The 27,597-nt window shown below is 44.7% G+C and overlaps 2 protein-coding genes across 2 annotated transcripts in view; both read left to right on the forward strand.

Moving 5' to 3' along the window:
• The first annotated feature begins 1,743 nt into the window (after positions 1–1,743).
• On the forward strand, positions 1,744–19,279 carry ETV3 (ETS variant transcription factor 3). The gene is made up of 5 exons (XM_058860524.1): positions 1,744–1,850; positions 5,118–5,173; positions 7,087–7,324; positions 9,524–9,639; positions 16,268–19,279. The coding sequence occupies exons 2-5, from the start codon at positions 5,128–5,130 to the stop codon at positions 17,320–17,322; spliced, it is 1,455 nt and encodes a 484-aa protein (XP_058716507.1). The 5' UTR covers positions 1,744–1,850; positions 5,118–5,127; the 3' UTR covers positions 17,323–19,279.
• A 3,161-nt stretch (positions 19,280–22,440) lies between these two features.
• ARHGEF11 (Rho guanine nucleotide exchange factor 11) overlaps positions 22,441–27,597 on the forward strand; it is a 71,597-nt gene continuing 66,440 nt past the window's right edge. Inside the window, exon 1 of the mRNA XM_058860210.1 lies at positions 22,441–22,676. Within this exon, the coding sequence (XP_058716193.1) occupies positions 22,645–22,676 (32 nt within the window). The 5' untranslated portion in view covers positions 22,441–22,644. The remainder of the gene's footprint in view (positions 22,677–27,597) is intronic.

A 27,597-nucleotide genomic window follows, 5' to 3' on the forward strand; every position in this document is an offset into this window, starting at 1 on the left:
TTTGGATGGATTTGGGGGTTTTGGGGCAGTTTTGGGGCAGTTTTGGGTGGATTTGGGGCAGTTTTGGGTGGATTTGGGGCAGATTTGGGTGGATTTGGGGAAGATTTGGGGGTTTTGGGGCTGTTTTGGGTGGATTTGGGGGGATTTTGGGGTTGTTTTGGTGGTTTTGGGACGGTTTTGGGATGGTTTGGGAGGTTTGGGCTTGTTTTGGGGGTTTTGGGGTGGTTTTAGGGAGATTTGGGGGATTTGGGGCTCTTTTGGGCCAGTTTTGGGTGGATTTGGGGGAGTTTGGGGCAGGTTTGGGGATTTTGGGGTTGTTTTGGTGCTTTTGGGATGGTTTTGGGGCTGTTTGGGAGGTTTGGAGCAGTTTTAGGGCAGTTTTGGGGCAGTTTTAGGGAGATTTGGGCTGGTTCGGAGCACTTTGGGGGGTTTTGGGGTGGTTTTAGAGAGATTTGGGGCGGTTTGGGGCAGTTTTGGGGCCGTTTTGGGGCAGTTTTAGGCCTGTTCAGCTCAGTTTGGATTTGTTTTCAGGCCTCTTTAGGCCTTTCTGTTCACTTCTGATTTTGGCCTGTTTGGCTCTGTTTTGGGGCTGTTTTGCTCTATTTTGGGTTTTTTGGGCTCTGTTTTGGGTTGTTTCAGGCCTGTTTGGCTGTTTTGGGGCTGTTTTGGGGCTGTTTTGGGCTGGTTTAGCTCTGTTTTGGGGCTATTTCATCTCCATTCCACTGTTTTCCCTCACTTTTACTCTATTTCATCTCTATTTTGGGGCTATTTCATCTCCATTCCGCTGTTTTACCTCACTTTTAGGCTATATCGGCTCCGTCTTGGGGCTGTTTTCAGTCTGGTTTGGGGCTGTTTCATCTCCATTCCGCTGTTTTCCGCTGTTTTACCTCACTTTTAGTCTATTTCATCTCTATTTTGGGGCTATTTCAGCTCCATTCCGCTGTTTTACCTCAGTTTTAGGCTATATCGGCTCCGTCTTGGGGCTGTTTTCGGTCTGGTTTGGGGCTATTCCATCTCCATTCCGCTGTTTTCCGCTGTTTTCCCTCACTTTGACTGGATTTCGCCTCTATTTTGGGGCTATTCCATCTCCATTCCGCTGTTTTCCCTCACTTTGACTGGATTCCGGCTCTGTTTTGGGGCTATTTCAGCTCCGTTCCGCTGTTTTCCCTCCCTTTTACTCGATTTCGCCTCTATTTTGGGGCTATTTCAGCTCCATTCCGCTGTTTTCCCTCACTTTGACTGGATTCCGGCTCTATTTTGGGGTTATTTCAGCTCCTTTTTGCGGCCGGTGTTTCTGAGGGGAGGGGGGTGGGGGAGGGGCTCTGGGGGCGTTTCCCGCGCGCGCGCTCCCGCCGCTCCCCCCCTCCCCTCCCCTCCCCAAACCGGAAGCGGAAGCGCGTGGGCGCGCGCGCTGCCCGGAAGCGCGTGGGCGGCGGCGGCGGTTCCGGTTCCGGCGGCGGCGGCGGCGGCGGCGGCGCGGGGGAGGCACCGGGAAGAGGAGGAGAAGAAGAAGAAGAAGAAGAAGAAGAAGCAAAGAAGAGCAGCAAAGAAGCGGCGGCGCCACCGCCACCACCACCACCACCACCAACAACAACAACACCAGCGCGGCACCGCAAAGGAAAAACCGAACCCGCTCCCCGCCCTCCCCCCCCCCCCCCCGCCCCGCACAACCGGGAACGATCCGCCCCCCCCCCCACACCACCACCAACCCCCCCCGCGCTTCACGCACACCCCGCCCGCCTCCTTCCCCGTTCCCCCCTCCCCTCCCTCCTCCTCCTCCTCCTCCTCCTCCTCCTCCTCCTGCTTCTCCCGGAACCGCCTCGCTGCTCCCGGCCCGGCCGCCCCCGCAGGTGCGTCCCGGTGCGGGAATCACGGAGGGGCCACAGCGGGATTTTTGGGCTGAGGTTGGGGTTACCGGGGGCTTCCCGGAGGCGTTGGGATAAAGAGAACCCCCCTGGCTAGCGGGGAAAAACAACCCGGGCTCGTGTTTGGGCGGGGGGGGCGCCCCCGGTAAATGCGGGGGTGGGGGGGGGGTCCCGGTTACCGGGTCCCGGTTACCGGGGGGAGGGAAGGGGGGGTGTGGGATAAACACGGCGATACCGAAGAGGCGGATCCGCGGTGGGCGGAGGAGGATTATCCCCGGCCTCCCCCGCCCTCCCTCCCTCCCTCCCCGGTTACCGGGGGTGGATAAACACCGCCCCCCCCCCTCCGTTCACCGGCTGGGGGGGCGAGGAACGGGAATGGGGGATCCACCGCCCCCCCAGCGTGGATTTGCCGGTGTGGGCGGCGATTCCGGGGGTGTCTGGGCCGGGGGGAGCGGCAGCGCCCGGGGCTGGGGCCGGGCCGGGCCGGGCAGGCCGGGACAGGCTCGGGGCGGCTCTAACGGAGCCAGGGACGAGCCCCGGCCCCGCCGCCGCCGCCGCCCCGGCGCCTCTCGGCCCCTCCCGGCGGCCATTTGGGGCCTTTGAAGCTTTTCCCGGGGCCCGCGGGGGAACCGGGATGGGCCGGGGGGGGCGGGAGGAGGGGGGGAGGCACCGGGGATGGAACCGATCGGGGGCGGCCGGGAATTACCGGGGGCTCCGGGAATTACCGGGGGCTCCGGGAACTGCCGAGGGGCTTCGGGAGCCGATCGGGAGCGGCCGAGAATTACCGGGGGCTTCGGGAATTACCGGGGGCTCCGGGAATTACCGGGGGCTCCGGGAACCGATCGGGGGCTTCGGGAGCTGCCGAGGGTCTCCGGGAACTGCCGAGGGGCTTCGGGAATTGTCGGGCGGCTCCGGGAGCTGCCGGGGGGCTCCGGGAGCCGATCGGGGGGTGTCGAGAATTACCGGGGGCTCCGGGAATTGCCGAGGGGCTTCGGGTGTTGTCGGGGGGCTCCGGGAATTACCGAGGGGCTTCGGGAGCTGCCGAGGGGCTCCGGGAATTGCCGAGGGGATCCGGAAATTGCCGGGGGGCTCCGGGAACCGCTCGGAGGACTCCGTTCATTCCCGGGGGTCTCCGTTCATTCCCGGGGGTCTCGGTTCATTCCCGGGGGTCTCTGATCATTCCCGGGGGTCTCGGTTCATTCCCGGGGGTCTCTGATCATTCCCGGGGGTCTCGGTTCATTCCCGGGGGTCTCGGTTCATTCCCGGGGGTCTCCGTTCATTCCCGGGGGTCTCCAGTTAATCCCGGGGGTCTCTGGGCATTCCCGGGGGTCTCCGTTCATTCCCGGGGGTCTCCGTTCATTCCCGGGGGTCTCTGATCATTCCCGGGGGTCTCGGCTCATTCCCGGGGGTCTCGGCTCATTCCCGGGGGTCTCTGGACATTCCCGGGGGTCTCCGTTCATTCCCGGGGGTCTCCAGTTAATCCCGGGGGTCTCGGTTCATTCCCGGGGGTCTCTGGGCATTCCCAGAATGAATTCCAGGCCCAGAGAGCTCCGGTTCTCCTGGGAATCTCCTCTGATTCCCAAATCCTGGGAATCTCCACATTCCCAAATCCCGGGAATCTCCACATTCCCAAATCCCGGGAATCTCCACATTCCCAAATCCCGGGAATCTCCACATTCCCAAATCCTGGGAATCTCCACATTCCCAAATCCCGGGAATCTCCTCTGATTCCCAAATCCCAGGAATCTCCACATTCCCAAATCCCGGGAATCTCCTCTGATTCCCAAATCCCGGGAATCTCCACATTCCCAAATCCTGGGAATCTCCTCTGATTCCCAAATCCCAGGAATCTCCACATTCCCAAATCCTGGGAATCTCCACATTCCCAAATCCTGGGAATCTCCACATTCCCAAATCCCAGGAATCTCCACATTCCCAAATCCCAGCAATCTCCACATTCCCAAATCCCAGGAATCTCCACATTCCCAAATCCTGGGAATCTCCACATTCCCAAATCCCAGGAATCTCCACATTCCCAAATCCCAGCAATCTCCACATTCCCAAATCCTGGGAATCTCCACATTCCCAAATCCCGGGAATCTCCACATTCCCAAATCCCATTTTTTCCCAGTCTCCATCCCCCCTCAGCGGGCAGGGAAATTGGGAAATCCTTGGGATCAACAGCTGGGATTTCCCCCCCTTTATTCCCATTTTTTTCTTCCTTTTCCCCCCTTTTTTTCCAGCTTTTTCCCCCCCTTTTGCCCCCCCTTTATCCCCCCTTTATTCCCCCTTTTCCCCCCATTTTTTTCCCCTTTATTCCCCCCTTTTTTCCCCTTTGTTCCCATTTTATTCCCCCCTTTATTCCCCCTTTTTTCCCCTTTTTTCCCCTTTTTTCCCCTTTTTTCCCCTTTTTCCCCCTTTTTTTCCCCCTTTTTTCCCCCTTTTTTCCCCTTTATTCCCCCCTTTATTCCCCCTTTATTCCCCCCTTTTTCCCCTTTATTTCCCCTTTATTCCCCCTTTTTCCCCCTTTATTCCCCCCTTTTTCCCCTTTATTTCCCCTTTATTCCCCCTTTTTCCCCCTTTTTCCCCCTTTTCCCCCCTTTTCCCCCCTTTTTCCCCCCTTTTTCCCCCCTTTATTCCCTTTTTCCCCCCCTTTTTCCCCCCTTTTTTCCCCCTTTTTCCCCCTTTTTCCCCCTTTTTTCCCCCTCTTTTTTCCCCTTTTATTCCCCCCTTTATTCCCTCTTTTTTTCCCCCATTTCCCCCCCTTTTCCCCCATTTTTTCTCCCAATTTCCCCCTTTTCCCCCATTTTTTCCCCCCCTTTTCCCCCCTTTTTCCCCCATTTTTTCTCCCAATTTCCCCCCTTTTCCCCCATTTTTCCCCCCCTTTTCCCCCCCTTTTTCCCCCCCTTTTACCCCACTTTTTCCCCCATTTTTTTCTCCCAATTTCCCCCATTTTCCCCCCCTTTCCCCCCCTATTTCCCCCATTTTTCCCCCATTTTTTTCCCTCCATTCTCCCCCATTTTCCCCCCATTTTTCCCCCTTTTTCCCCATTTTTCCCCCTCATTTCCCCATTTTTCCCCTCCCCTCCTCCCTGGCACATCTGGCCTCTCCCAGCTGTGGATTTTGGCAGCTGCTCCCGTCTGGGAACTGAGCTGGGTTTGTTTTGTCTCCTTCCTGCAATTCCAGGCAGGGAAATTTCCCTTTTTTTTGCCCAAAAATTCCCTTTCTCATCCCAATTTTTTCCTTTTTCAGGAGGCAGAAAATGAAAGCCGGCTGCAGCATCGTGGACAAGCCCGAAGGAGGAGGGGGTAAGAAATTCCCAAATTATTATTTTGGGATTTTTTAAATCAATTTTTTCCAAGATAAAAATATTTTCTGGGAATATTTCTCCCAAAATTTCCACTGGTAGGAAAAAAAACCTCAAAAAAAAAAAACCAATGGGGGAGGTGCTGGGTTTAAAATTCAATTTATTTTGTCCCCAGAGATGAATTTTGGGATGAATTTGGGATGAATTTGGGATTATTCCCTTCTGGAATTTCTTTCCTGGCAGGAACGTGGAAAAAAGACGATTTTTCCCAAAAAATAATATAAAAAACCACCCCAAATTCTGATTTTTTATGATTTTTTTTTTGGTCTCAATTCCATCCCTGGAATTTTGACTGGAATATTCAATAAAATTCCAATTTTTTCCTGTTTTTTTTGGGGGGTTTTGATGGTTTTGGATGGATTTTCCATGGAAAACAGGGCTGGGAAGGATCAGAAATGGAGGGAAATCCAGGATTTTCCCACATGGAATATTGAATTCCACCCAAATTTAATGATTTTTAGCCAATTCTAATTGATTTTTATATCTTCTGGATGGATTTTCCATGGAAAAAAGGCTCAGAAATGAACGGGAATCCTGGATTTCCCTGTTCCCACATGGAACATTTTACAGAATTCCACCTCCCACCCAAACCCCACTCAACATTCCCAAAATAATTCCATTTTTTTCCCATCTTCTCCCCGTTTTTTCCCATTTATTCCCATTTTCTCCTGTTTCCTCCCCATTTTTTCCCATTTCCTCACAATTTTGTCCCATTTCCTCACAATTTTGTCCCATTTTCTCCCCATTTTTTCCCATTTTCTCCCCATTTTTTCCCATTTTCTCCCCGTTTTGTCCCATTTTTTCCCATTTTCTCCCCATTTTTTCCCATTTTCTCCATTTTTTCCCTTTTTCCCATTTTCTCCCTATTTTGTCCCATTTTCTCCCCATTTCTTCCCATTTCTCCCCATTTTCTCTCCATTTTGTCCCATTTTCTCCCTATTTTTCCCCATTTCCTTCCCATTTCTCCCCATTTTCTCCCCATTTTTTCCCATTTTCTCCCCATTTTTTCCCATTTTGTCCCATTCTCTCCCCATTTTCTCTCATTTCCTCCCCGTTTTTTCCCATTTTCTCCCCGTTTTTTCCCATTTTTTCCCATTTTCTCCCCGTTTTTTCCCATTTTTTCCCATTCTCTCCCCATTTCTTCCCATTTCTCCCATTTTTTCCCATTTTTTCCCATTCTCTCCCCATTTCTTCCCATTTCTCCCCATTTCTTCCCCGTTTTTTCCCATTTTCTCCCCGTTTTTCCCATTTTCTCCTCGTTTTTTCCCATTTTTTCCCATTTCCTCCCCGTTTTTTCCCATTTTTTCCCATTTCCTCCCCATTTTTTCCCATTTTTTCCCATTCTCTCCCCATTTTTTCCCATTCTTTCCCCATTTCTTCCCATTTCTCCCCATTTTCTCCCCGTTTTTCCCCATTTCTCCCCATTTCCTCCCCGTTTTCTCCCCTTTTTTCCCATTTTTTCCCATTCTCTCCCCATTTCTTCCCATTTCTCCCCATTTCCTCCCCGTTTTTCCCATTTTCTCCCCATTTTTCCCATTTTCTCCCCGTTTTTCCCCATTTCCTCCCCGTTTTTTCCCATTTTCTCCCCGTTTTTTCCCATTTTCTCCCCATTTCTTCCCATTTCTCCCCATTTCCTCCCCATTTTTTCCCATTTTCTCCCCATTTTTTCCCATTTTTTCCCCATTTTGTCCCATTTCTCCCCATTTCCTCCCCGTTTTTTCCCATTTTCTCCCCATTTCCTCCCCGTTTTTTCCCATTTTTCCCCATTTTCTCCCCGTTTTTCCCCATTTCCTCCCCGTTTTTTCCCATTTTTCCCCATTTTCTCCCCGTTTTTCCCCATTTCCCCATCCCAAGGCTACCATTTCCCAGAGTGGGCTTACAAGACGGAGTCGAGCCCTGGCTCCAGGCAGATCCAGCTGTGGCATTTCATCCTGGAGCTGCTGCAGAAGGAGGAATTCCGGCACGTCATCGCCTGGCAGCAGGGGGAATACGGGGAATTCGTCATCAAGGACCCCGACGAGGTGGCTCGGCTCTGGGGGAGACGCAAGTGCAAGCCCCAGATGAATTATGACAAGCTCAGCCGAGCCCTCAGGTCAGTGGGAATTCTGGAAAAAATATTGGGAATTCTGGAAAAAATATCGGGAATTTTTTGGGATTTTTTTTAGAATTTTTTGGGATTTTTTTCAGATTTTTTTCAGAATTTTTTGGGATTTTTTTCAGAATTTTTCAGGATTTTTTTCTGAATTTTTGGGGAATTTTTTTCAGAATTTTTGAGGATTTTTTTCAGATTTTTTGGGGATTTTTATTGGATTTTTTGGGATTTTTTTCAGATTTTTTGGGGGATTTTTTGGGATTTTTATCAGAATTTTTCGGGATTTTTTTCAGAATTTTTCAGGATTTTTTTTCAGAATTTTTCGGGATTTTTTTCAGAATTTTTTGGGATTTTTTTCTGAATTTTTTGGGATTTTTTCTGAATTTTTCAGGATTTTTTTCAGAATTTTTCGGGATTTTTTCAGAATTTTTTGGGATTTTTTTCCGAATATTTGAGATTTTTTTCAGAATTTTTTGGGAATTTTTTTGGGAATTTTTTCAGAATTTTTCAGGATTTTTTTCAGAATTTTTTGTGATTTTTTGTGAATTTTTTCTGAATTTTTCAGGATTTTTTTCAGAATTTTTGGGGGATTTTTATTGGATTTTTTGGGATTTTTTTCAGAATTTTTTGGGATTTTTTTCAGATTTTTTTTTTATTTTTTTCAGAATTTTTTGGGAATTTTTCAGAATTTTTTGGGATTTTTTTCAGAATTTTTTGTGATTTTTTGGGATTTTTTTCAGAATTTTTCAGAATTTTTGGGGGGATTTTTAGGGATTTTTTCAGAATTTTTCGGGATTTTTTTCAGAATTTTTTGGGAATTTTTCAGAATTTTTCGGGATTTTTTTCAGAATTTTTTGGGATTTTTTTCAGAATTTTTTGGGAATTTTTCAGAATTTTTCAGGATTTTTTTCAGAATTTTTCAGGATTTTTTCAGAATTTTTTCTGATTTTTTTTGGAATTTTTTAGGATTTTTTTCAGAATTTTTCAGGATTTTTTTCAGATTTTTTGGGGATTTTTATTGGATTCTTTGGGATTTTTTTCAGATTTTTTTCAGAATTTTTTGGGACTTTTTTCAGAATTTTTCAGGATTTTTTTCAGAATTTTTCAGGATTTTTTTCAGAATTTTTTGGGAATTTTTTCTGAATTTTTCAGGATTTTTTTCAGATTTTTTGGGGATTTTTATTGGATTTTTTGGGATTTTTTTCAGATTTTTTGGGGGATTTTTTGGGATTTTTTTCAGAATTTTTCAGGATTTTTTTCAGAATTTTTGGGGATTTTTTGGGGAATTTTTTCTGAATTTTTCAGGATTTTTTTCAGATTTTTTGGGGGATTTTTTGGGATTTTTATCAGGATTTTTTGGGACTTTCAGGATTTTTTTTGTGATTTTTTGGGGGCAGTTTAGAGGTTTTTTCTTATTTTTTTAAGGATTTTTTTAGTTTTTTTTGGGTTTTTTTAGGGTTTTTTGCCAATTTTTTGGTGGCAGTTTGGGGTTTTTTTTCTTCTTTTTTTTTTAGTGATTTTTTGCACTTTTTGGTGGTTTTTAATGTTTTTTTTTCATTTTGGGAATGAATTCTTTGGGAATTGCAAATTCCCTATTGGAATTCTGCCTTTTCCCTTTGGAATTCTCAGCAATTAGGAAAAAAATCCTGAACTTTTAAGGAAATTTAAGCTCCAAACCATTCCAAAATTCCACATTTTGGTTTCACCGGGATTTTAGGAACGAATCCTTCGGGAATTCGAAAAGAATTGTGGATTTTTGAACAGTAATTTTTCCTTTTTTTTTCCTTTAAAATTTAAATTTAATTTCTTAAAGTTGCTTATTTAATTAATTTAATTATTTATCATTTTATTTATTCATTTTATTTATTCATTTTATTTATTTATTTTATTTACTAATTTTATTTATTCATTTTATTTATTCATTTTATTTACTCATTTTATTTGTTCATTTTATTTAATAATTTTATTTACTCATTTTATTTATTCATTTTATTTATTCATTTTATTTACTCATTTTATTTATTCATTTTATTTACTAATTTTATTTATTCATTTTATTTATTCATTTTATTTATTAATTTTATTTATTAATTTTATTTATTAATTTTATTTATCCAATTTATTTATCCAATTTATTTATTAATTTTATTAATTGTCTTTTTAAAATTTATTAAATTCAATTTGAATTTAAATTCCCAGATATTACTACAACAAGAGGATCCTGCACAAGACCAAGGGCAAAAGATTCACCTACAAATTCAATTTCAACAAATTGGTGATGCCAAATTATCCCTTCATCAACATCCGACCCAACGGTGAGCACCGGGAATTTTGGGAATTCCGGGAATTTTGGGAATTTGGGGAAAAAAAAAAATGGGGAGAAAAAAAAAAAATTTGGGGAAAAAGAAAACGCAAAAAAAACCCCAAAATCATCCTGGGAAAAAATAAAAATTGAAAAATAAAAATTGAAAAATAAAAATTGAAAAATAAAAATTTGAAAATAAGAATTGAAAAATAAGAATTGAAAAATAAGAATTGAAAAATAAAAATTGAAAAATAAAAGTTGAAAAATAAAAATTGAAAAATAAAAATTGAAAAATAAAAATTTCAAAATAAAAATTTCAAAATAAAAATTGAAAAAAAAATAAAAATTGAAAAATAAAAATTGAAAAATAAAAATTGAAAAATAAAAAATTGAAAAATAAGAATTGAAAAATAAGAATTTCAAAATAAAAATTGAAAAATAAAAATTTGAAAATAAAAATTGAAAAATAAAAATTTCAAAATAAAAATTTCAAAATAAAAATTTCAAAATAAAAATATAAAAATAAAAATATAAAAATAAAAAAATAAAAATTGAAAAATAAAAATTGGATCTGGTAACAAATCCCAGCCTCTGTGGGGGATGTGGGATCAGGATTTATTTTTTCCCTGGGGATTTTTTGGGATTTGGGATTTGGGATAAGAGGATCAACCTCGGGATGCAATCCTGGAGCGCCTCAGGTGAGGTTATGAAGCTTTTTAAAGGAGATTGGGAAAAAAAAAAATCTTTTTTTTTTTATTTTCTGTTTTTTCCTCTTTTTTCCTGCTCGTTTTCAAGGAAAAATTGGATTTTTTGAACCCATTTCTGCCCCTGGAGTTTGGATGTGCTCGGAGGGAATGGGAATTCTGTGGGTTTTGATTAAAAATCCCAATTTTTTCCCACAGTGGGGACAGGATAATGAGGAAAAGTTTGGGAATGGGGCAAAAATGTTGTTTTTTTATGGATTTGTCAGGTTTATCCCACAGTCAGCAGCGCTTTCTTGGGAAAAAAGGGATTTTTGATGGAATTTAGGCCCCTAAAAGGCAAATTCCAACAGCTGAGGACAATCCTGAGCCAGGCAAGGTGGGAAAATGAATCCATGGAAATAGGAAAACCCTCTGGAAATTGATATTCCCAAAAATTCCCAACTTTTCTCCACAGAAAAATCTCAATTTTGGGGAGCCGGGCCTGGTCTGAGCTGCTCCAGAGAAAAGCCTGGAAAATGAATCCAGCAGGGAAAAAACATGGAAAAAAGCAGGAAAATTGGGAAAATTGGTGATTATTGAATCCATAGAAACAAAAAAATTCCTCTGGAAGTTGTTATTCCCAAAAATTCCCAACTTTTCTCCACAGAAAAATCTCAATTTTAAGGAGCTGGGCCTGGCCCGAGCTGCTCCAAGGGAAAGCCTGGAAAATGAATCCAGAAGGAAAAAAAGATGGAAAAAAAGCAGGAAAATTGGGAAAATTGGTGATTATTGAATCCATAAAAATAAAAAAACCCTCTGGAATTTGTTGTTCCCAAAAGTTCCCAACTTTTCTCCACAGAAAAATCTCAATTTAGAGGAGCCGGGCCTGGTCTGAGCTGCTCCAGAGAAAAGCCTGGAAAATGAATCCAGCAGGGAAAAAAGATGGAAAAAAACCAGGAAAATTGGGAAAATTGGTGATTATTGAATCCATAAAGATAAAATTTCCCTCTGGAAGTTGTTATTCCCAAAAATTCCCAACTTTTCTCCACAGAAAAATCTCAATTTTGAGGAGCCAGGCCTGGTCTGAGCTGCTCCAGGGGAAAGCCTGGAAAATGAATCCAGCAGGAAAAAAAGATGGAAAAAAGACTGAAAAAATGGGAAAACTGGTGATTATTGAATCCATAAAGATAAAAAAACCCTCTGGAATTTGTTATTCCCAAAAATTCCCAACTTTTCTCCACAGAAAAATCTCAATTTAGAGGAGCCGGGCCTGGTCTGAGCTGCTCCAAGGGAAAGCCTGGAAAATGAATCCAGCAAGAAAAAAAGATGGAAAAAAGCCAGGAAAATTGGGAAAATTGGTGATTATTGAATCCATAAAGATAAAATTTCCCTCTGGAAATTGTTATTCCCAAAAATTCCCAACTTTTCTCCACAGAAAAATCTCAATTTAGAGGAGCCGGGCCTGGTCTGAGCTGCTCCAAGGGAAAGCCTGGAAAATGAATCCAGCAGGAAAAAAAGATGGAAAAAAGACTGAAAAATTGGGAAAATTGGTGATTATTGAATCCATAAAGATAAAATTTCCCTCTGGAAGTCGATATTCCCCAAAATTCCCAACTTTTCCCCACATAAATCTCAATTTAGAGGAGCCGGGCCTGGTCTGAGCTGCTCCAGAGAAAAACCTGGAAAATAAATCCATCAGGGAAAAATCATGGAAAAAAAACAGGAAAATTGGGAAAACTGGTGATTATTGAATCCATAAAGATAAAAAAACCCTCTGGAAATTGTTATTCCCAAAAATTCCCAACTTTTCCCCACATAAATCTCAATTTTGAGGAGCCGGGCCTGGTCTGAGCTGCTCCAGAGAAAAGCCTGGAAAATGAATCCAGCAGGGAAAAAACATGGAAAAAAAAGCAGGAAAAGTGGGAAAATTGGTGATTATTGAATCCATAGAAACAAAAAAATTCCTCTGGAAGTTGATATTCCCAAAAATTCCCAACTTTTCTCCACAGAAAAATCTCAATTTAGAGGAGCCAGGCCTGGCCCAAGTTCCTCCAAGGGAAAGCCTGGAAAATGAATCCAGCAGGGAAAAAACATGGAAAAAAAAGCAGGAAAAGTGGGAAAATTGACGATTAATGAATTTGTAAAGATAGAAAACCCCTTTGGAAGTCGTTATTCCCAAAAATTCCCAACTTTTCTCCACAAAAATCTCAATTTAGAGGAGCCGGGCCTGCCTCCAGGGGAATTCCCTTTGGAATTTTGCCTTTTCCTTTGGAATTTTGCCTTTTCCCTTTGGAATTTTGCCTTTTCCCTTTGGAATTTTGCCTTTTCCCTTTGGAATTCCGCCTTTTCCCACCTATTTTCAGGGATAAGAATGTGAAATTTCCCGATCTGCCGAGGTTTCCTCGCGTTTAAAGCAGAAATTATGGAATATCCTGAGCTGGAAAAGGGAATTCCAACTCCAGGCCCTGCTCAGAACATCCCAAAAATTCCAGCAAAATCCTGGGAATCCTCAAGCTCTCCTGCCTGGCTGAAAATCCCGAATTTCAGCTTTTTTTTAGGAAAAAAATCCTTTCCTGTAATTTCCAGCTCTCCCCAGCTCCTTCTCCGGTGCCATTTTGAGGAATATTCTCCTTTTTCCACCCAAAAAATTTGGGAAGGGGGTGGAAAATCCTGGAGAAAAACCCCTTAATTCCAGGTTTTATATCCCAACCCACCCCAGGAATGAGAAAACTTGGGATTAACCGAGAATGTTGTAAATTCTCCCAAATATTTAATTTTTTATTTATTTTTTTTTTGGATTTATTTTTTTATCCAAGTGCCCCAGGGAAAAGGAGCCGGGAACCGCCCGGACTCGTTTTTGCTCCGATTTAATTACGGAATTAAAGCTCCAGACATTCCCACCCCCGTTCCTTGGCTTGGAAAAGAAATTCCCTTCTCCCAAAAAAACAACAAACCCCAAAAACCCCGGCAGGGCCCACACAGGAGACACCTTGAGGAATTTTTCCATCGTTTTTTTGCCTTTTCCCGGAGCCTTGGAAAAACAAAACCTTGGGGAAAAAAAACAAATCCAAGCTGGGATTCCCTCAGGGAAGGGAGGAGGCTCCGGAGACGGCGCCGGATGGAAAAATCCCATTTTTTTCCCACACAAAAACTGATTTTTCTGCTTCCCATCCAGATTTTTCCTGGTTTTTTTTCCTTGTTGGATTCGTTTTCCAGGCTTTTCCCCCTGGAAGCTGGATTGGGATCCTCCAAATCGGGATTTTTTCTGTGGGGAAAAGTTGGGAATTTTTGGGAATAACAACTTCCAGAGGGAACTTTTATCTTTATGGAGTCAATAATCACCAATTTTCCCACTTTTCCTGATTTTTTTCCCTTCTGGATTCATTTTTCAGGCTTTTCTCTGGAGCAGCTCAGGCCAGGCCCAGCTCCTCTAAATTGAGATTTTTCTGTGGAGAAAAGTTGGGAATTTTTGGGAATAACAATTTCCAGAGGGTTTTTTTATCTTTATGGATTCAATAATCACCAATTTTCCCATTTTTTCAGTCTTTTTTCCATTTTTATTCCCCTTCTGGATTCATTTTCCAGGCTTTTCTCTGGCACAGCTCAGGCCAGGCCCAGCTCCTCAAAATTGAGATTTTTCTGTGGAGAAAAGTTGGGAATTTTTGGGAATAACAAATTCCAGGGGGAACTTTTATCTCTATGGATTCATTAATCCCAAATTTTCCCATTTTTTCAGTCTTTTTCCCATCTTTTTTTCCTGCTGGATTCATTTTCCAGGCTTTTCCCTGGAGCAGCTCAGACCAGGCCCAGCTCCTCAAAATTGAGATTTTTATGTGGGGAAAAGTTGGGAATTTTTGGGAATAACAAATTCCAGGGGAAATTTTATCTCTATGGATTCATGAATCCCAAATTTTCCCATTTTTTCAGTCTTTTTCCCATCTTTTTTCCCTTCTGGATTCATTTTCCAGGCTTTTCTCTGAAGCAGCTCAGACCAGGCCCAGCTCCTCAAAATTGAGATTTTTATGTGGAGAAAAGTTGGGAATTTTTGGGAATAACAACTTCCAGAGCAATTTTTCTATTTTTACAGATTCAATAATCACCAATTTTCCCAATTTTCCTGGTTTTTTTTCCATCTTTTTTTCCTTCTGGATTCATTTTCCAGGCTTTTCTCTGGAGCAGCTCAGGCCAGGCCCAGCTCCTCAAAATTGAGATTTTTGTGGGGAAAAGTTGGGAATTTTTGGGAATATCGACTTCCAGAGCAATTTTTCTATTTTTACAGATTCAATAATCACCAATTTTCCCAATTTTCCTGGTTTTTTCCATGTTTTTTCCCTGCTGGATTTATTTTCCAGGCTTTTCTCTGGAGCAGCTCAGACCAGGCCCAGCTCCTCAAAATTGAGATTTTTCTGTGGAGAAAAGTTGGGAATTTTTGGGAATAACAACTTCCAGATGTTTTTTTTAACCCATTTCATCCCAGTTTTGTGAGGAATTCCCAGTAGAAAATAGGAATTCCTTGAATTTTAGCTAAAAATCCCACATTTTTCCTTGGAGAACGCAATCAGGATAATGAGGAAAACTTTGGGAATGAGGCATAAATGTCCTTTTTTTTCCCTAAAAGGCTTTTTCCAGGTTTATTCTGGAGTCAGCACCCCAGAATCCCGGGATTGTGGGTGGGGAGGGATTTGGGTGGGAATTTGAGGGATTTTTGGTGGATATCCAAGATATTTCCATGGATATTTGTTACATTTGCATGGATTAATGAAATTCCCCCCTCAGATGAGACATTTATGGGGATATTTATTATAATTCCATGGATATTTTAGACTTTTCCGTGGATATTTGAGACTTTTCCATGAATTCATGAAACCCGCCCTCAGAGGAGATATTTCCATGGATATTTGAGATATTTCCATGGATATTTTAGACTTTTCCATGGATATTTGACACATTTCCATGGATATTTTAGACTTTTCCATGAATATTTGACACATTTCCATGGATATTTGACAGATTTTCATGGATATTTGAGGTATTTCCATGGATATTTTAGACTTTTCCATGGATATTTTAGACTTTTTTATGGATATTTGAGGTATTTCCATGGATATTTGAGGTATTTCCATCTATTTTTGAGACTTTTCCATGAATTCATGAAATCCGCCCTCAGAGGAGAGATTTCCATGGATATTTTAGACTTTTCTATGGATATTTGAGGTATTTCCATGAATATTTGACAGATTTCCATGGATTTTCGAGACTTTTCCATGGATATTTTAGACTTTTCCATGGATTTTCGAGACTTTTCCATGAATCCATGACATCCCCCCTCAGTCCAGCCATTCCCACCAATCCCAACCCACCCCACAAACCAAAACCCCTTAAAAAAAATCCCATTTTTCCACCTCCATCCCAGACTGATTTTATCCCGTTTTTCCATTGTTTTTCCATCGTTTTTCCATTGTTTTTCCATTGTTTTTCCATCATTTTCTCATTGTTTTCCCATCGTTTTCCCATCATTTTCCCATCGTTTTTCCATTGTTTTTCCATTGTTTTTCCATTGTTTTTCCGTCGTTTTTCCATCATTTTTCCATTGTTTTTCCATCGTTTTTCCATTGGTTTCCCATCATTTTCCCATCGTTTTTCCATCGTTTTTCCATCGTTTTTCCATTGCTTTTCCATCGTTTTCCCATCGTTCTTCCATCGTTCTTCCATCGTTTTTCCATCGTTTTTCCATCATTTTTCCACCGGTTTTCCATCGGTTTTCCATCATTTTCCCATTGTTTTTCCATCGTTTTCCCATCGTTTTCCCATCGTTTTCCCATCGTTTTTCCATTGTTTTCCCATCGATTTTCCATCCTTTTTCCATCCTTTTCCCATCCTTTTCCCATTGTTTTCCCATCGTTTTCCCATCGTTTTCCCATCGTTTTCCCATCATTTTTCCACCTTTTTCCCCAGGTGTCGTCCCTCAGAGCGCTCCGCCCGTCCCCACCGCCTCTTCCCGCTTCCACTTCCCCCCTCTGGATCCTCACTCCCCCACCGACGATTCCCAGCCGCGCTTCCCGCCGGGATCTCTGCTCCAGCCTCACCCCGAATCCCTGGCAGACGCCGACAGGAAGCCGGAATCCTCGGAATTGGAGGAAAACCCTTCGGATTGGCGCCGGGATCTGCTGGCTCCGTCTCATTCCTCCGCCAGCGCCGCCGGTGCCGCCGGTGCCGCCGCCGCTCCCAAACGCAAACCCGACGTGGTTCTCCCGTTGTTTTCCAGACCGGGAATTTTCCCGGATCACCCTCACAGCCCTTTCGCCGTCTCCCCGCTGGCGGCGCGTCCCGGCGTGCTCAACGTTCCCATTTCTCCGGCGTTATCCCTGACCCCGACGCTCTTTTCCTACAGCCCCTCTCCGGGATTGAGCCCCTTCGCCGCGGGGAGCAGCTGCTTTTCCTTCAATCCCGAGGAGATGAAGCATTACCTGCATTCCCAAGCCTGCTCCGTGTTCAATTATCACCTGAGCCCTCGGACTTTCCCGCGTTATCCCCTGGTGGTGCCGCCCTTGCAGTGCCCGGTGCCGCTGGAGGAGCAGCCGCAATTCCCCATCAAGCTCCAACCTCCTCCCGCCGGCCGCAAAAACCGGGAAAGGCTGGAGAGCCCCGAGGCGGCTCCGCTGAATCCCAGGGTGAAGGTGGAGCTGGAGGAGAAAGAGGAGAAAGGGGAAAAACGGGATGAGGAAGAGGAGGAGGAGGAAGAGGGGAAAACGGTTTTCGCTCGGCCGGCAGCTCCGGCGTGGATCCCGGCGCATCCCGGTTTTTCCGGAGACGACAACGCCGAGAAAACATCCCGGGATTCCTCGGGAGACGCCGGCAACGCGGAGAAGAGGGAGGACGCCCTGATGCCGCCCAAGCTGAGGCTGAAACGCCGCTGGAACGGAGATTCCCGGCAGGAAATTCCCGAGGATTCCCGGCAAAACGGGATCTGGCACCTCCCCAAAGCCGTGGCCGCCGCTTCCGACACCTAATCCCGGGAAAAAAACCACAAAACAAAACAAAACAAAACAACAACAAAAAAAAACCTTGGAAAAAACGGCCGGAAAAGAAATCCGTGTATTTATGTAGCAAGGTTGCCGAGAAATTCGGGATAAAAAGAGGGGGAGGGGGGGGGAGGGGGAGATTTGGGAATTTTTTGGGAATTTTTCGGGAATTTTTTGGGGTGGGGGAGGATGAAGGGGGGGAGGGGGAGGGGATTTTGGTTGTTTTTTGGTGGGGGGAGGGGTTTGTGTTGTTTTGGGTTTTTTTTTTTTTGTTGTTGTTTGAATTTGCAGGTGGAAGACGCCGGAATTCCCGGGAAAAATATTTGGGAAAACAACCGGAGCTTCAGCCACCGGCACGGAGGAATTCCCGGGATTTTTTTTGGGAATCTCCGAATCCCGGGGGAGGTTTTTTGGGGTTGTTTTTTTTTCCTTTTTTGGGATTTTTTTGGGATTTTTTAATTGTAATTTTTGGGGTTTTTTTGTGGGAAAAGGAGGAGCTTGGGAATTTCCACACCGGGAATTTTGCACTGTTCCAAAGGAGCCGGATCAGGGAGAGAGAAAAGAGAGAGGGGGGGGCAAAAAAAAATTCAGGAAAAACTCGAGATTTTAACAAAAAAAAAAAACACAAAAAATTCCCACTTTTCCCACTTTTTTTTTTTATGTTTTCCTTCTCTTAAAAGCCATGAGCAAAACTCCAAACTTTTTTCAGGGAATGGGAACGGGAATAACACAAAATTAACCGGATGCCTTTAATCCTAACTCATTAAAAACCACAAAAAAAAAATCATTTTTATTCCTTAATTTTTATTTTTTTTTCTTGTGTATCCAGAACGGGAATTTTTTGGATTTTTTCCCGCTCTGGAATTGGCGTGGATGGAATTTTTGATTTTTAATTTTAATTTTAATTTGAATTTTAATTTTTTTTTTGGGAATGCTTGGAAAGAAAACGCTGGAATGATTGAGGTGAATGCCGGAATTCCCAGATTTTTTGGGATGGTTTTTATTTTTTCTCTCCCTTCATCCCCAAGTTTGACTCATGCCTTAAAAAAACAAAAAAAAACAACAAAAAAAAAGAAAATAAGAGAAAGTTGGGACTTTTCCGCCGGGAATTTTTTCCTGGATTTCGTGGATCCTTCCCGGATTTTTTGGGGTTTTTTTGGGAGGGGGGAGGGGGGGAAATCCCAAATCCTGGATTCCGTAGGCTCCGGAAAAACCCTGGGAAAAAAGAGAATAAAACAGGGAAGGAGCCGGAAATTCCCAAGGATTCGCTGGCGGAGCACAAATTTTGGGAATTCCCCGGCGGGAGGAGAAGCGGGAATTCCCAAATTCTCGGAATGTGGAGTTTGAAAGAATTTTGGGGTGGAAAACCCTTGGATTATCCCAAAAAAAAACCATGGAATTGTAAAGGAAACCCCGGAGAGGGCGCAAGGATGAACTCAGGAATTACACGAGGAGGCCTTTCCCGGAATTCCCGGAATTCCCATCCCAAAATCCAAGTGCCGGAACCCTCGGGAAGAACAACAAAAAAAAGAGGGAAAATCCCGGATTTTTTCCCTCCCAGCACCTCCAAATCCTTCGGATTCGAGGCGAAATCCCGCGGGAAATGGAGAAAAAAAAAAGCAGGAAAAAGTCGGAATTTTGGCGGCTTTGGAAAGGAATTTTTCGGGATTGGGGTTTTTTTGGGAAGGGTGGGAATGTTGGGTTGTTGTTTTTTTTTTTTTTTTCAGAGCCATTGCACTGCAAAAAAAAAAAAAATAAAATAAAAAATTTAAAATAAAATATAAAAAAAATAAAAAAAATTGGGAGAGTTCAGGGAATTCCGGACTCAGGACGACGGATCCGGAGATTTCTCGGGAATTCCGGAATTCCCGATGGAACCCGGGAGGAGGAAAATTCAAAAATAAAAAAAAAGCAGGAAGAGGAAGGAGGAAAAAAAAAAAAAAGAGGAAGAGGAGAAGGAAAGGGTTAAAAAAAAAAAAAAAGGATTTAATGGAAAATTCCAAAATTTTGATGGAATTAAAAAAAAAAAAAATCCCGGAAAATTTAAGGGAAAAAAAAAAAAAACAACAAAAAAAAAAAATCCTAAAAAATTCCAAGGTGCCAAAAGAACAACAAAAAAACCCTCGGGAAGTTGGGAATGGTTGGAATTCTCTCCCGGATCGAGGATCCCGTTTTTCCAGCTGTTTTATTTGATTTTTTTTTGGAATTTTTTTGGGTTCTTTTCGCTTTATTTTCGTAGAGAAATCCGTAGGAAAAATAGGAAAAAAAATAGAAAAAAAATGAGAAAAAAAAAAGACTTTTTATGGATGGGACAACCTGAAAAAAGAGGGAATTTTTGGGGGAATTTCCCCTAAGAAAATAAGGAAAGGAGGAAAAAATAAATCCAGCAGCATTAATGGGGTTGTCCCAGATTTTTGGGTTTTATTTATTCCATAATTACGTTTTTTTTTAATTATTTTAAGTTTTTTTTTCGCTTCCTGGTGGGATGGAAAAGCAAAAAAATAATAAAAAAAAAATTAAAAAAAAATAAACAAAACCAGGAATTTTCTCGCGGTCGAAATCATCAAAAAAAAATCCGGAAAAATAAAAAAAAACTTTGGATTTTCCCGGAGAAAAAACAAAACAAAAAAAAAAAGAACAAAACCAGGATTTTAATCTTTTTAGCGCTTTTTTTGAATGGATATTTACGCTTTTTTTTTTGGGTTTCAAAGGGTTAAAAACCCTTTTTTTATTCTTTTTTTCTTGATTTTTTGAATGGATTGAAACTTTTTCCCGACCTGAATCCATCGGGAAAACGGAATTATGGGATCGGGAAGTTGGATTTGTAAATAGGGTGTAAAGTAGAGGGCAAAAAAAAAGAGGGAAAAACCACAAAAAAAATGAGAAAAAAATGGAAATTTGTGCCTTTAAAAATTCCGATTTCTATCCAAATCCGCTTCAGGAAAGGTCACATATATATATTATATATATATATGATGGAATGTTAGAGAAATTTATGGATAATATACATATTTTTTTTCCAGGGGTATCCCATAGCTCCATATTTTGTTATGGAAGTTGCAAAAAAAAAAATAAAAGAAAAAATAATGGAAAAAAAAAAATGGAAAAAAAACCAAAAATGGAAAAAAAAAAAAATTATTTTACCTCGACTTGGAAAAGTTCAATAAAAATCTTTTAACAGAGAAAGGGTTTGGGGGTTTTTTTTGGGAATTTTGGGGGTTTTTGGGGAATTTGGGGGGTTTTTTGGGGGAATTTTGGGGTTTTTTTGGGAATTTTGGGGTTTTTTTGGGGGGAATTTTGGGGGGGGTTTGGGAATTTTGGGGCTTTTTGGGGGAATTTTTTGGGAATTTTGGGGTTTTTTGGGGGAATTTTGGGGGTTTTTGGGGGGAATTTTGGGGGGTTTTTGGGGAATTTTGGGGGGGTTTTGGGGATTTTTGGGGGGAATTTTGGGGTTTTTTTGGGAATTTTGGGGGTTTTTTGGGGAATTTTGAGGGTTATTTTAGGGGGTTTTTTTTGGGAAATTTTGGGGGTTTTTTTGGGAATTTTGGGGGTTTTTAGGGAATTTGGGGGGTTTTTTGGGAATTTTGGGGGTTTTTGGGGGAATTTTGGGGCTTTTTTGGGGGGAATTTTGGGGGTTTTTTTGGGGGTTTTTGGGGAACTTTGGGGGTTTTTTTGGGAATTTTGGGGTTTTTTTGGGAATTTTTAGTGGTTGGGATTTGGGAAAAGGAGGAATTTGGGGATTTTTTGACGTGGATTTGAAAAATTCCCAAAATTCCGGTGGTTCTGGGGTTGGATTTGGGGGATTTGGGGAGTTTGGGGGATTTGGGTTTGGGATATTTTGGAGGATTTGGGGACCTCCCTGGTGGCACTTTGGGGACAGAGGGGGGCTCGGGGGTGGCACCCCCTGAACCCAAATCCTCCCTGTCCCCAAATCCTTGTCCCCAAATCCTCCCTGTCCCCAAATCCTCCCTGTCCTCATGGGTGTCCCCAAATCCTCCCTGTCCCCAAATCCTCCCTGTCCCCAAATTCCTGTCCCCAAATCCTCCCTGTCCCCAAATCCTCCCTGTCCTCATGGGTGTCCCCAAATCCTCCCTGTCCCCAAATCCTCCTTGTCCCCAAATTCCTGTCCCCAAATTCCTGTCCCCAAATCCTCCCTGTCCCCAAATCCTCGCTGTCCCCAAATCCTCCTTGTCCCCAAATCCTCCCTGTCCTCATGGGTGTCCCCAAATCCTCCCTGTCCCCAAATCCTTGTCCCCAAATCCTCCCTGTCCCCAAATCCTCCCTGTCCCCAAATCCTCGTCCCCAGATCCTGCCCGTCCTCGTGGGTGTCCCCAAATCTTCCCTGTCCCCAAATCCTCCCTGTCCCCCCCAGCCCCAGGTCATTCTGTGTCCCCTCCCTGTCCCCTCTCAAATCCTCACTGTCCCCAATGTCCCCCCCAAACCCCGAGGTCACTCTGTGTCCCTCAGGTCACTCCGTGTCCCCCCCAAACCCCAGAGGTCACTCTGTGTCCCCCAGGTCACTCTGTGTCCCTCCGGTCACTCTGTGTCCCTCAGGTCACTCTGTGGCCCTCCGGTCACTCTGTGTCCCTCAGGTCACTCTGTGTCCCCCCGAGGTCATTCTGTGTCCCTCAGGCCACTCTGTGTCCCCCTCACACACTCCCAGGCCACTCTGTGTCCCTCAGGCCACCACATGTCCCTCACACCCTGAGGTCACTGTGTCCCCCTCAAACCCTGAGGTCACTCTGTGTCCCCCCGGTCACTCCGTGTCCCCCAGGTCATTCTGTGTCCCTCAGGTCACTCTGTGTCCCTCAGGTCACTCTGTGTCCCCCTCACACCCTGAGGTCACTCCGTGTCCCCCCGGTCACTCCGTGTCCCCCGAGGTCACTCCGTGTCCCCCCGGTCACTCCGTGTCCCCCAGGTCACTCTGTGTCCCCCCGGTCACTCTGTGTCCCCCCGGTCACTCCGTGTCCCCCCGCTGTCCCCCAGCCGCCCCCTCCTCCGCTCCGCTCCCCGCCGTCCCTCCGCCCCCGCGGGCTCAGCCCCGCCGTTCCCGGCCGGGGGGGGCCGGGCGAGGCCGGGGATTGGGAGCGGCCTCCAGGCCTCTCCCTCAGCCCGGCCCCCAAGGCGGGACAGGGGGGAAAAGAACCGGGCAACCCCCCCAGAGCCCGCCGGGCACCCTCCGCTACCTTCGGGCCTTGGGGGGGCTCGTTGGGAGCCCCCCGAGGCCGCGGCAGCCGCCGGGGCCGGGGATGGTGGCGGGGGCGGCCGGAGCGGGGCGGCGGCTCCGGGAGCCCTGACAGAGCCTCCACCATGAGCGTGAGGCCTCCGCAGGCCCAGGACAGGTAAAGCCGTGAGGGGAAAAACCCCGAGTCGGGCACGGCCAGAGGGAATTTGGGGACATTTGGGGACATTTGGGGACGTTTGGGGAAGATTTAAGGTGAAAAAAAAAAAAAAAATGGGGAAAAGGGGAGGGGGTTTGGCTCGGGGTGGAGCCGAACGCCCCGGGTTGTGAGGGGAGGGGGGGGGCGGACACGGGCAAAGCGGGATTTGTGGGGAAAAGTCTGGGATTTTGGGGGGAAATCCCGGGATTTTGGGGTTTAGCTCGTCCCGCAGCCCACACCCCGTCCCTGCAGTGATTTGGGATAAAATTCTGGGATTTTGGGGTGAAAATCTGGGATTTTGGGACTTGGAGAGGGGACTGAGCTCATCCCGGAGCCCTCAGCCCGTGCCTGCAGGGTTTTGGGGTGAAATCCTGGGATTTTGGGGTGAAAATCTGGGATTTTGGGATTTAGAGAGAGGGCTGAGCTCATCCTGGAGCTCTCAATTCATCCCTGCAGTGATTTGAAGTGAAATCCTGGGATTTTGGGGGGAAATTGTGGGATTTTGGTGCTTAGAGAGAGGGCTGAGCTCATCCTGGAGCCCTCAGCCCATCCCTGCAGTGATTTGGGATAAAATTCTGGAATTTTGGGGTGAAATCCTGGGATTTTGGTGCTTTGAGAGAGGACTGAGCTCATCCTGGAGCCCTCAGCCCATCCCTGCAGTGATTTGAGGTGAAATTCTGGAATTTTGGGGTGAAATCCCGGGATTTTGGTGCTTTGAGAGAGGGCTGAGCTCATCCTGGAGCCCTCAGCCCATCCCTGCAGTGATTTGAAGTGAAATCCTGGGATTTTGGGGGGAAATTGTGGGATTTTGGTGCTTTGAGAGAGGGCTGAGCTCATCCTGGAGCCCTCAGCCCATCCCTGCAGTGATTTGAGGTGAAATTCTGGAATTTTGGGGTGAAATTCCAGGATTTTGGTGCTTTGAGAGAGGACTGAGCTCATCCTGGAGCCCTCAGCCCATCCCTGCAGTGATTTGGGATAAAATCCTGGAATTTTGGGGTGAAATTCCGGGATTTTGGTGCTTTGAGAGGGGACTGAGCTCATCCCGGAGCCCTCAATCCATCCCTGCAGTGATTTGAGGTGAAATTCTGGAATTTTGGGGTGAAAATCTGGGATTTTGGGACTTTGAGAGAGGGCTGAGCTCATCCTGGAGCCCTCAGCCCATCCCTGCAGTGATTTGGGATAAAATCCTGGAATTTTGGGGTGAAAATCTGGGATTTTGGGGCTTTGAGAGGGGACTGAGCTCATCCTGGAGCCCTCAGCCCATCCCTGCAGTGATTTGGGATAAAATTCTGGAATTTTGGGGTGAAATTCCGGGATTTTGGTGCTTTGAGAGAGGACTGAGCTCATCCTGGAGCCCTCAGCCCATCCCTGCAGTGATTTGGGATAAAATTGTGGATTTTTAGGGTGAAATCCTGGGATTTTGGGGGGTTTGGAGTCAAACTCTGGGATTTTGGGGTGAAATCCTGGGATTTTTTGAATTTTGGGGTGAAATCCTGGGATTTTGAGGCTCTGGGAGTTCAGGGAGGGGGCTCAGCTCATCCCAGAGCCCTCAGCCCAATCCTTGGGGGAAAAAACGGGAATTTGGGATAAAAATCCGGGATTTTGGGAGTGGGAATATCCCAAACCGTCCTGATTTTTGGGAATCAGCTTTTCCCTGGTTCATTTTGCTCCATTTTAAACCAAATTTGGGAATTTTTTTGTGGGATAAACCCTCGGAAAACCCTGGAGGTTTTTTTGGGATAAATTCAGGAATTTATGGATTGGGATCCCTGCTCCGGCTTCTTTCCCACACGGATTTGGGAATTCCCTTGGAATTAAGGGGGAATTTTTTGGGATTTAAGCATCTTTCCTATCCCAAAGAACTCCAGGATTCCCTGGGCTGGTTTATTTGGGATTTTTGGGATAAATCCCCAGTGATTCCGTGGATTCCTCATCCCTGGAAATTCCCGATTTTTCCCAGATCCTGCAGGAATTCCCTGGATTCCCTTTCCCAGGGGAAAAAACCAGGAATGGGAAAAAGGATCCCCTCGGGACAGGGAATTCCCAGGATCCGGAATTCCCGGCCAAACCAGCTCTGCCACTTCCCGATTTTCCAGGAGTGGCTTCCCGTTAATCATTATCCCGCCGGGAATCCTCGGAGCTGGAACCGGGAGCAGCTTCCTGGAGAATTCCTGGGAAAAAAAATCCCCAAAAACCAGAAAAAATTCCCGTTTTTCCCCTATTTGGGATCGCTTTAAAGCAGGAAAAACGGGGGGAAAATTCCAATTTTCCAAAGTTTCTGACCCTGGGATTCCTTCCCTGAATGGGGTTGGAATTCCCAGCTGGAAAATCCAACAGAAACTCGGTTTAAAGCAGGAAAAATGGGAAAAAATTCCCATTTTCCAAAGTTTCTGACCACTGGGATTCCTTCCCTGAATGGGGTTGGAATTCCCAGCTGGAAAATCCAATGGAAACTCGGTTTAAAGCAGGAAAAATGGGAAAAAATTCCCATTTTCCAACCTTCCTGACCACTGGGATTCCTTCCCTGAATGGGGTTGGAATTTCCAGCTGGAAAATCCCACACAAAATCTGGGATAAAGCAGGAAAAACAGGAAAAAATTCCCATTTTCCAAAGTTTCTGACCACTGGGATTCCTTCCCTAAATGGGTTTGAAATTCCCAGCTGGAAAATCCTGCACAAAATCTGGGATAAAGCAGGAAAAACAGGAAAAAATTCCAATTTTCCAAAGTTTCTGACCCTGGGATTCCTTCCCTAGATGGGTTTGGAATTCCCAGCTGGAAAATCCAACAGAAACTCGGTTTAAAGCAGAAAAAAGGGGAAAAAATTCCAATTTTCCAACCTTTCTGACCCTGGGATTCCTTCCCTGACTGGGGCTGGAATTCCCAGCTGGAAAATCCGACGGAAACTCGGTTTAAAGCAGGAAAAATGGGAAAAAAATTCCAATTTTCCAACTTTTCTGACCACTGGAATTCCTTCCCTAAATGGGTTTGGAATTCCCAGCTGGAAAATCCGACGGAAACTCGGTTTAAAGCAGGAAAAAGGGGAAAAAATTCCAATTTTCCAACCTTTCTGACCACTGGGATTCCTTCCCTGAATGGGTTTGGAATTCCCAGCTGGAAAATCCGACGGAAACTCGGTTTAAAGCAGGAAAAATGGGAAAAAATTCCCATTTTCCAACCTTTCTGACCACTGGAATTCCCTCCAGGCCGTGATTTTCCAGGGAAAACTGAAATTCCAGGAGCAGCCTGGAGGACCCCAAGGCTTTTCCCATCAAATTCCTGAATTTTTACGGAGCAAAACCTCGGGAATATCGCCACAATTCCCAATTTCTCCCCGAATCCCAACAAATCAGGAATGTGGGAACCCTTTGGAATTCCCGAATCCAGAAAAATTTGGGATCTCAGGGAATTATTTTTTCCACCCCCCCCCCTCCACATTCCCACGGAGGAATTCCGGGAGTTTGGGATCCCTCTGGAATTTCTCCTCGGATTTGCAACATTTGCTTCCCTCCCTGCCGGGGGCTGCGGCTCCGCTGCTTTCCCTGGAAAAAAAAACGGGAACAAAAAACCATGGATAGAACAGAGAAAAGTTGGAATTTTCCCCTTTTTTTCCATCTTTTAAACAGGATTTATCCCAGATTTTCTGGAATTTTCCAGCTGGGAATTCCAACCCCATTTTGGGAAGGGATCAGAAAGGTCGGAAAATGGGAATTTTCCCCCCCGTTTTTCCCAGTTTTCCGTGGAATTTTCCAGCTGGGAATTCCCAACTGATTTTGGGAAGGAACCCGGTGGTAAAAAAAAGTTGGAAAATGGGAATTTTTTCCCTGTTTTTCCTGCTTTAAACTCTGCTCTTTCCCGGTTTTCTGGGAGATTTTTCCAGCTGGGAATTCCCAGTTTATTTTGGGAAGGAATTCCCACCTGGATCCATCCCAAACCTTGGGAATTTGGGATTTTTCCCGGTTTTTTTCCCCTTTTTTCCCCTCCTGGCTCCACCCCAAGCTGCCCCCGGAGCGGCTCCGAGCTCATTCCCGAGGAATTCCCGGGAATGGGGGAGGAATTCCCAGGAATCGGCGCTTCCCAAGGAATTCCAGGATCATTTCCCAAGGGGGGAAAAGGGGAGGAATCCCAAAATTTTCATTTGATTCCCATTTTTTTCCACTTCAATTCCTTCCTTTCCCCCCTCACATTCCCAGGGAAGCAATTCCCAATTCCCAGATTTTTTTTTCCTGTTTTTTTTGGGGCTTTTCCCTGATTTTTTTCCCCATTTTTTTCCCTTTTTTTTTTTCCCTTCCTCCCCCCTCGATTCCAAAGGATTTTTGGGAATTCCGACTCTTCCCAAAATATTTTCTCCTTCCTGGAACTGGGAAAAAAAAGGGGAAAAAAAGGGAAAAAAAAGGGAAAAAAAAGGGGGAAAAAAAGGGAAAAAAAAAAGGGAAAAAAGTTCCTGGTTTGGGAAAATTTTGGGAAATTCCAACCTGGAAAATTCCAAAAAAAAAATATGGAAAAATCTGAGTTTAAAGGCAGAAAAACGGGAAAAAATTCCCATTTTCCAACGTTTTTTTACAACGTTTTTTATTCCCAAAATAAATTGGGAATTCCCAGCTGGAAAATCCTACGGAAAAACAGGAAACGCATCCAACATTTCCCTGGGAATCTCCCAAATTCCCGGATTTTCCGGATTTGGGTAAAATTTCCTCATTCCCAGCTCCGGAATTTTTGGGAATTCCCAATTTTTGGGAGGTGGGAAAGGCTGGGATCCCTCCGGAGCGGGAATTGTGGGAATTTCCGGAGCTCGGCCGCCCAATTAAGGCAATTAAGGAGATTTAATTAAGCCGAATTAAAGGAGTTTTTAATAGACTCGTTAAGCCCCGGCCGCTTCCAGA

This window comes from Poecile atricapillus, chromosome 33, assembly GCF_030490865.1.
Source record: "Poecile atricapillus isolate bPoeAtr1 chromosome 33, bPoeAtr1.hap1, whole genome shotgun sequence".
Taxonomy (NCBI): Eukaryota; Metazoa; Chordata; class Aves; order Passeriformes; family Paridae; genus Poecile; species Poecile atricapillus.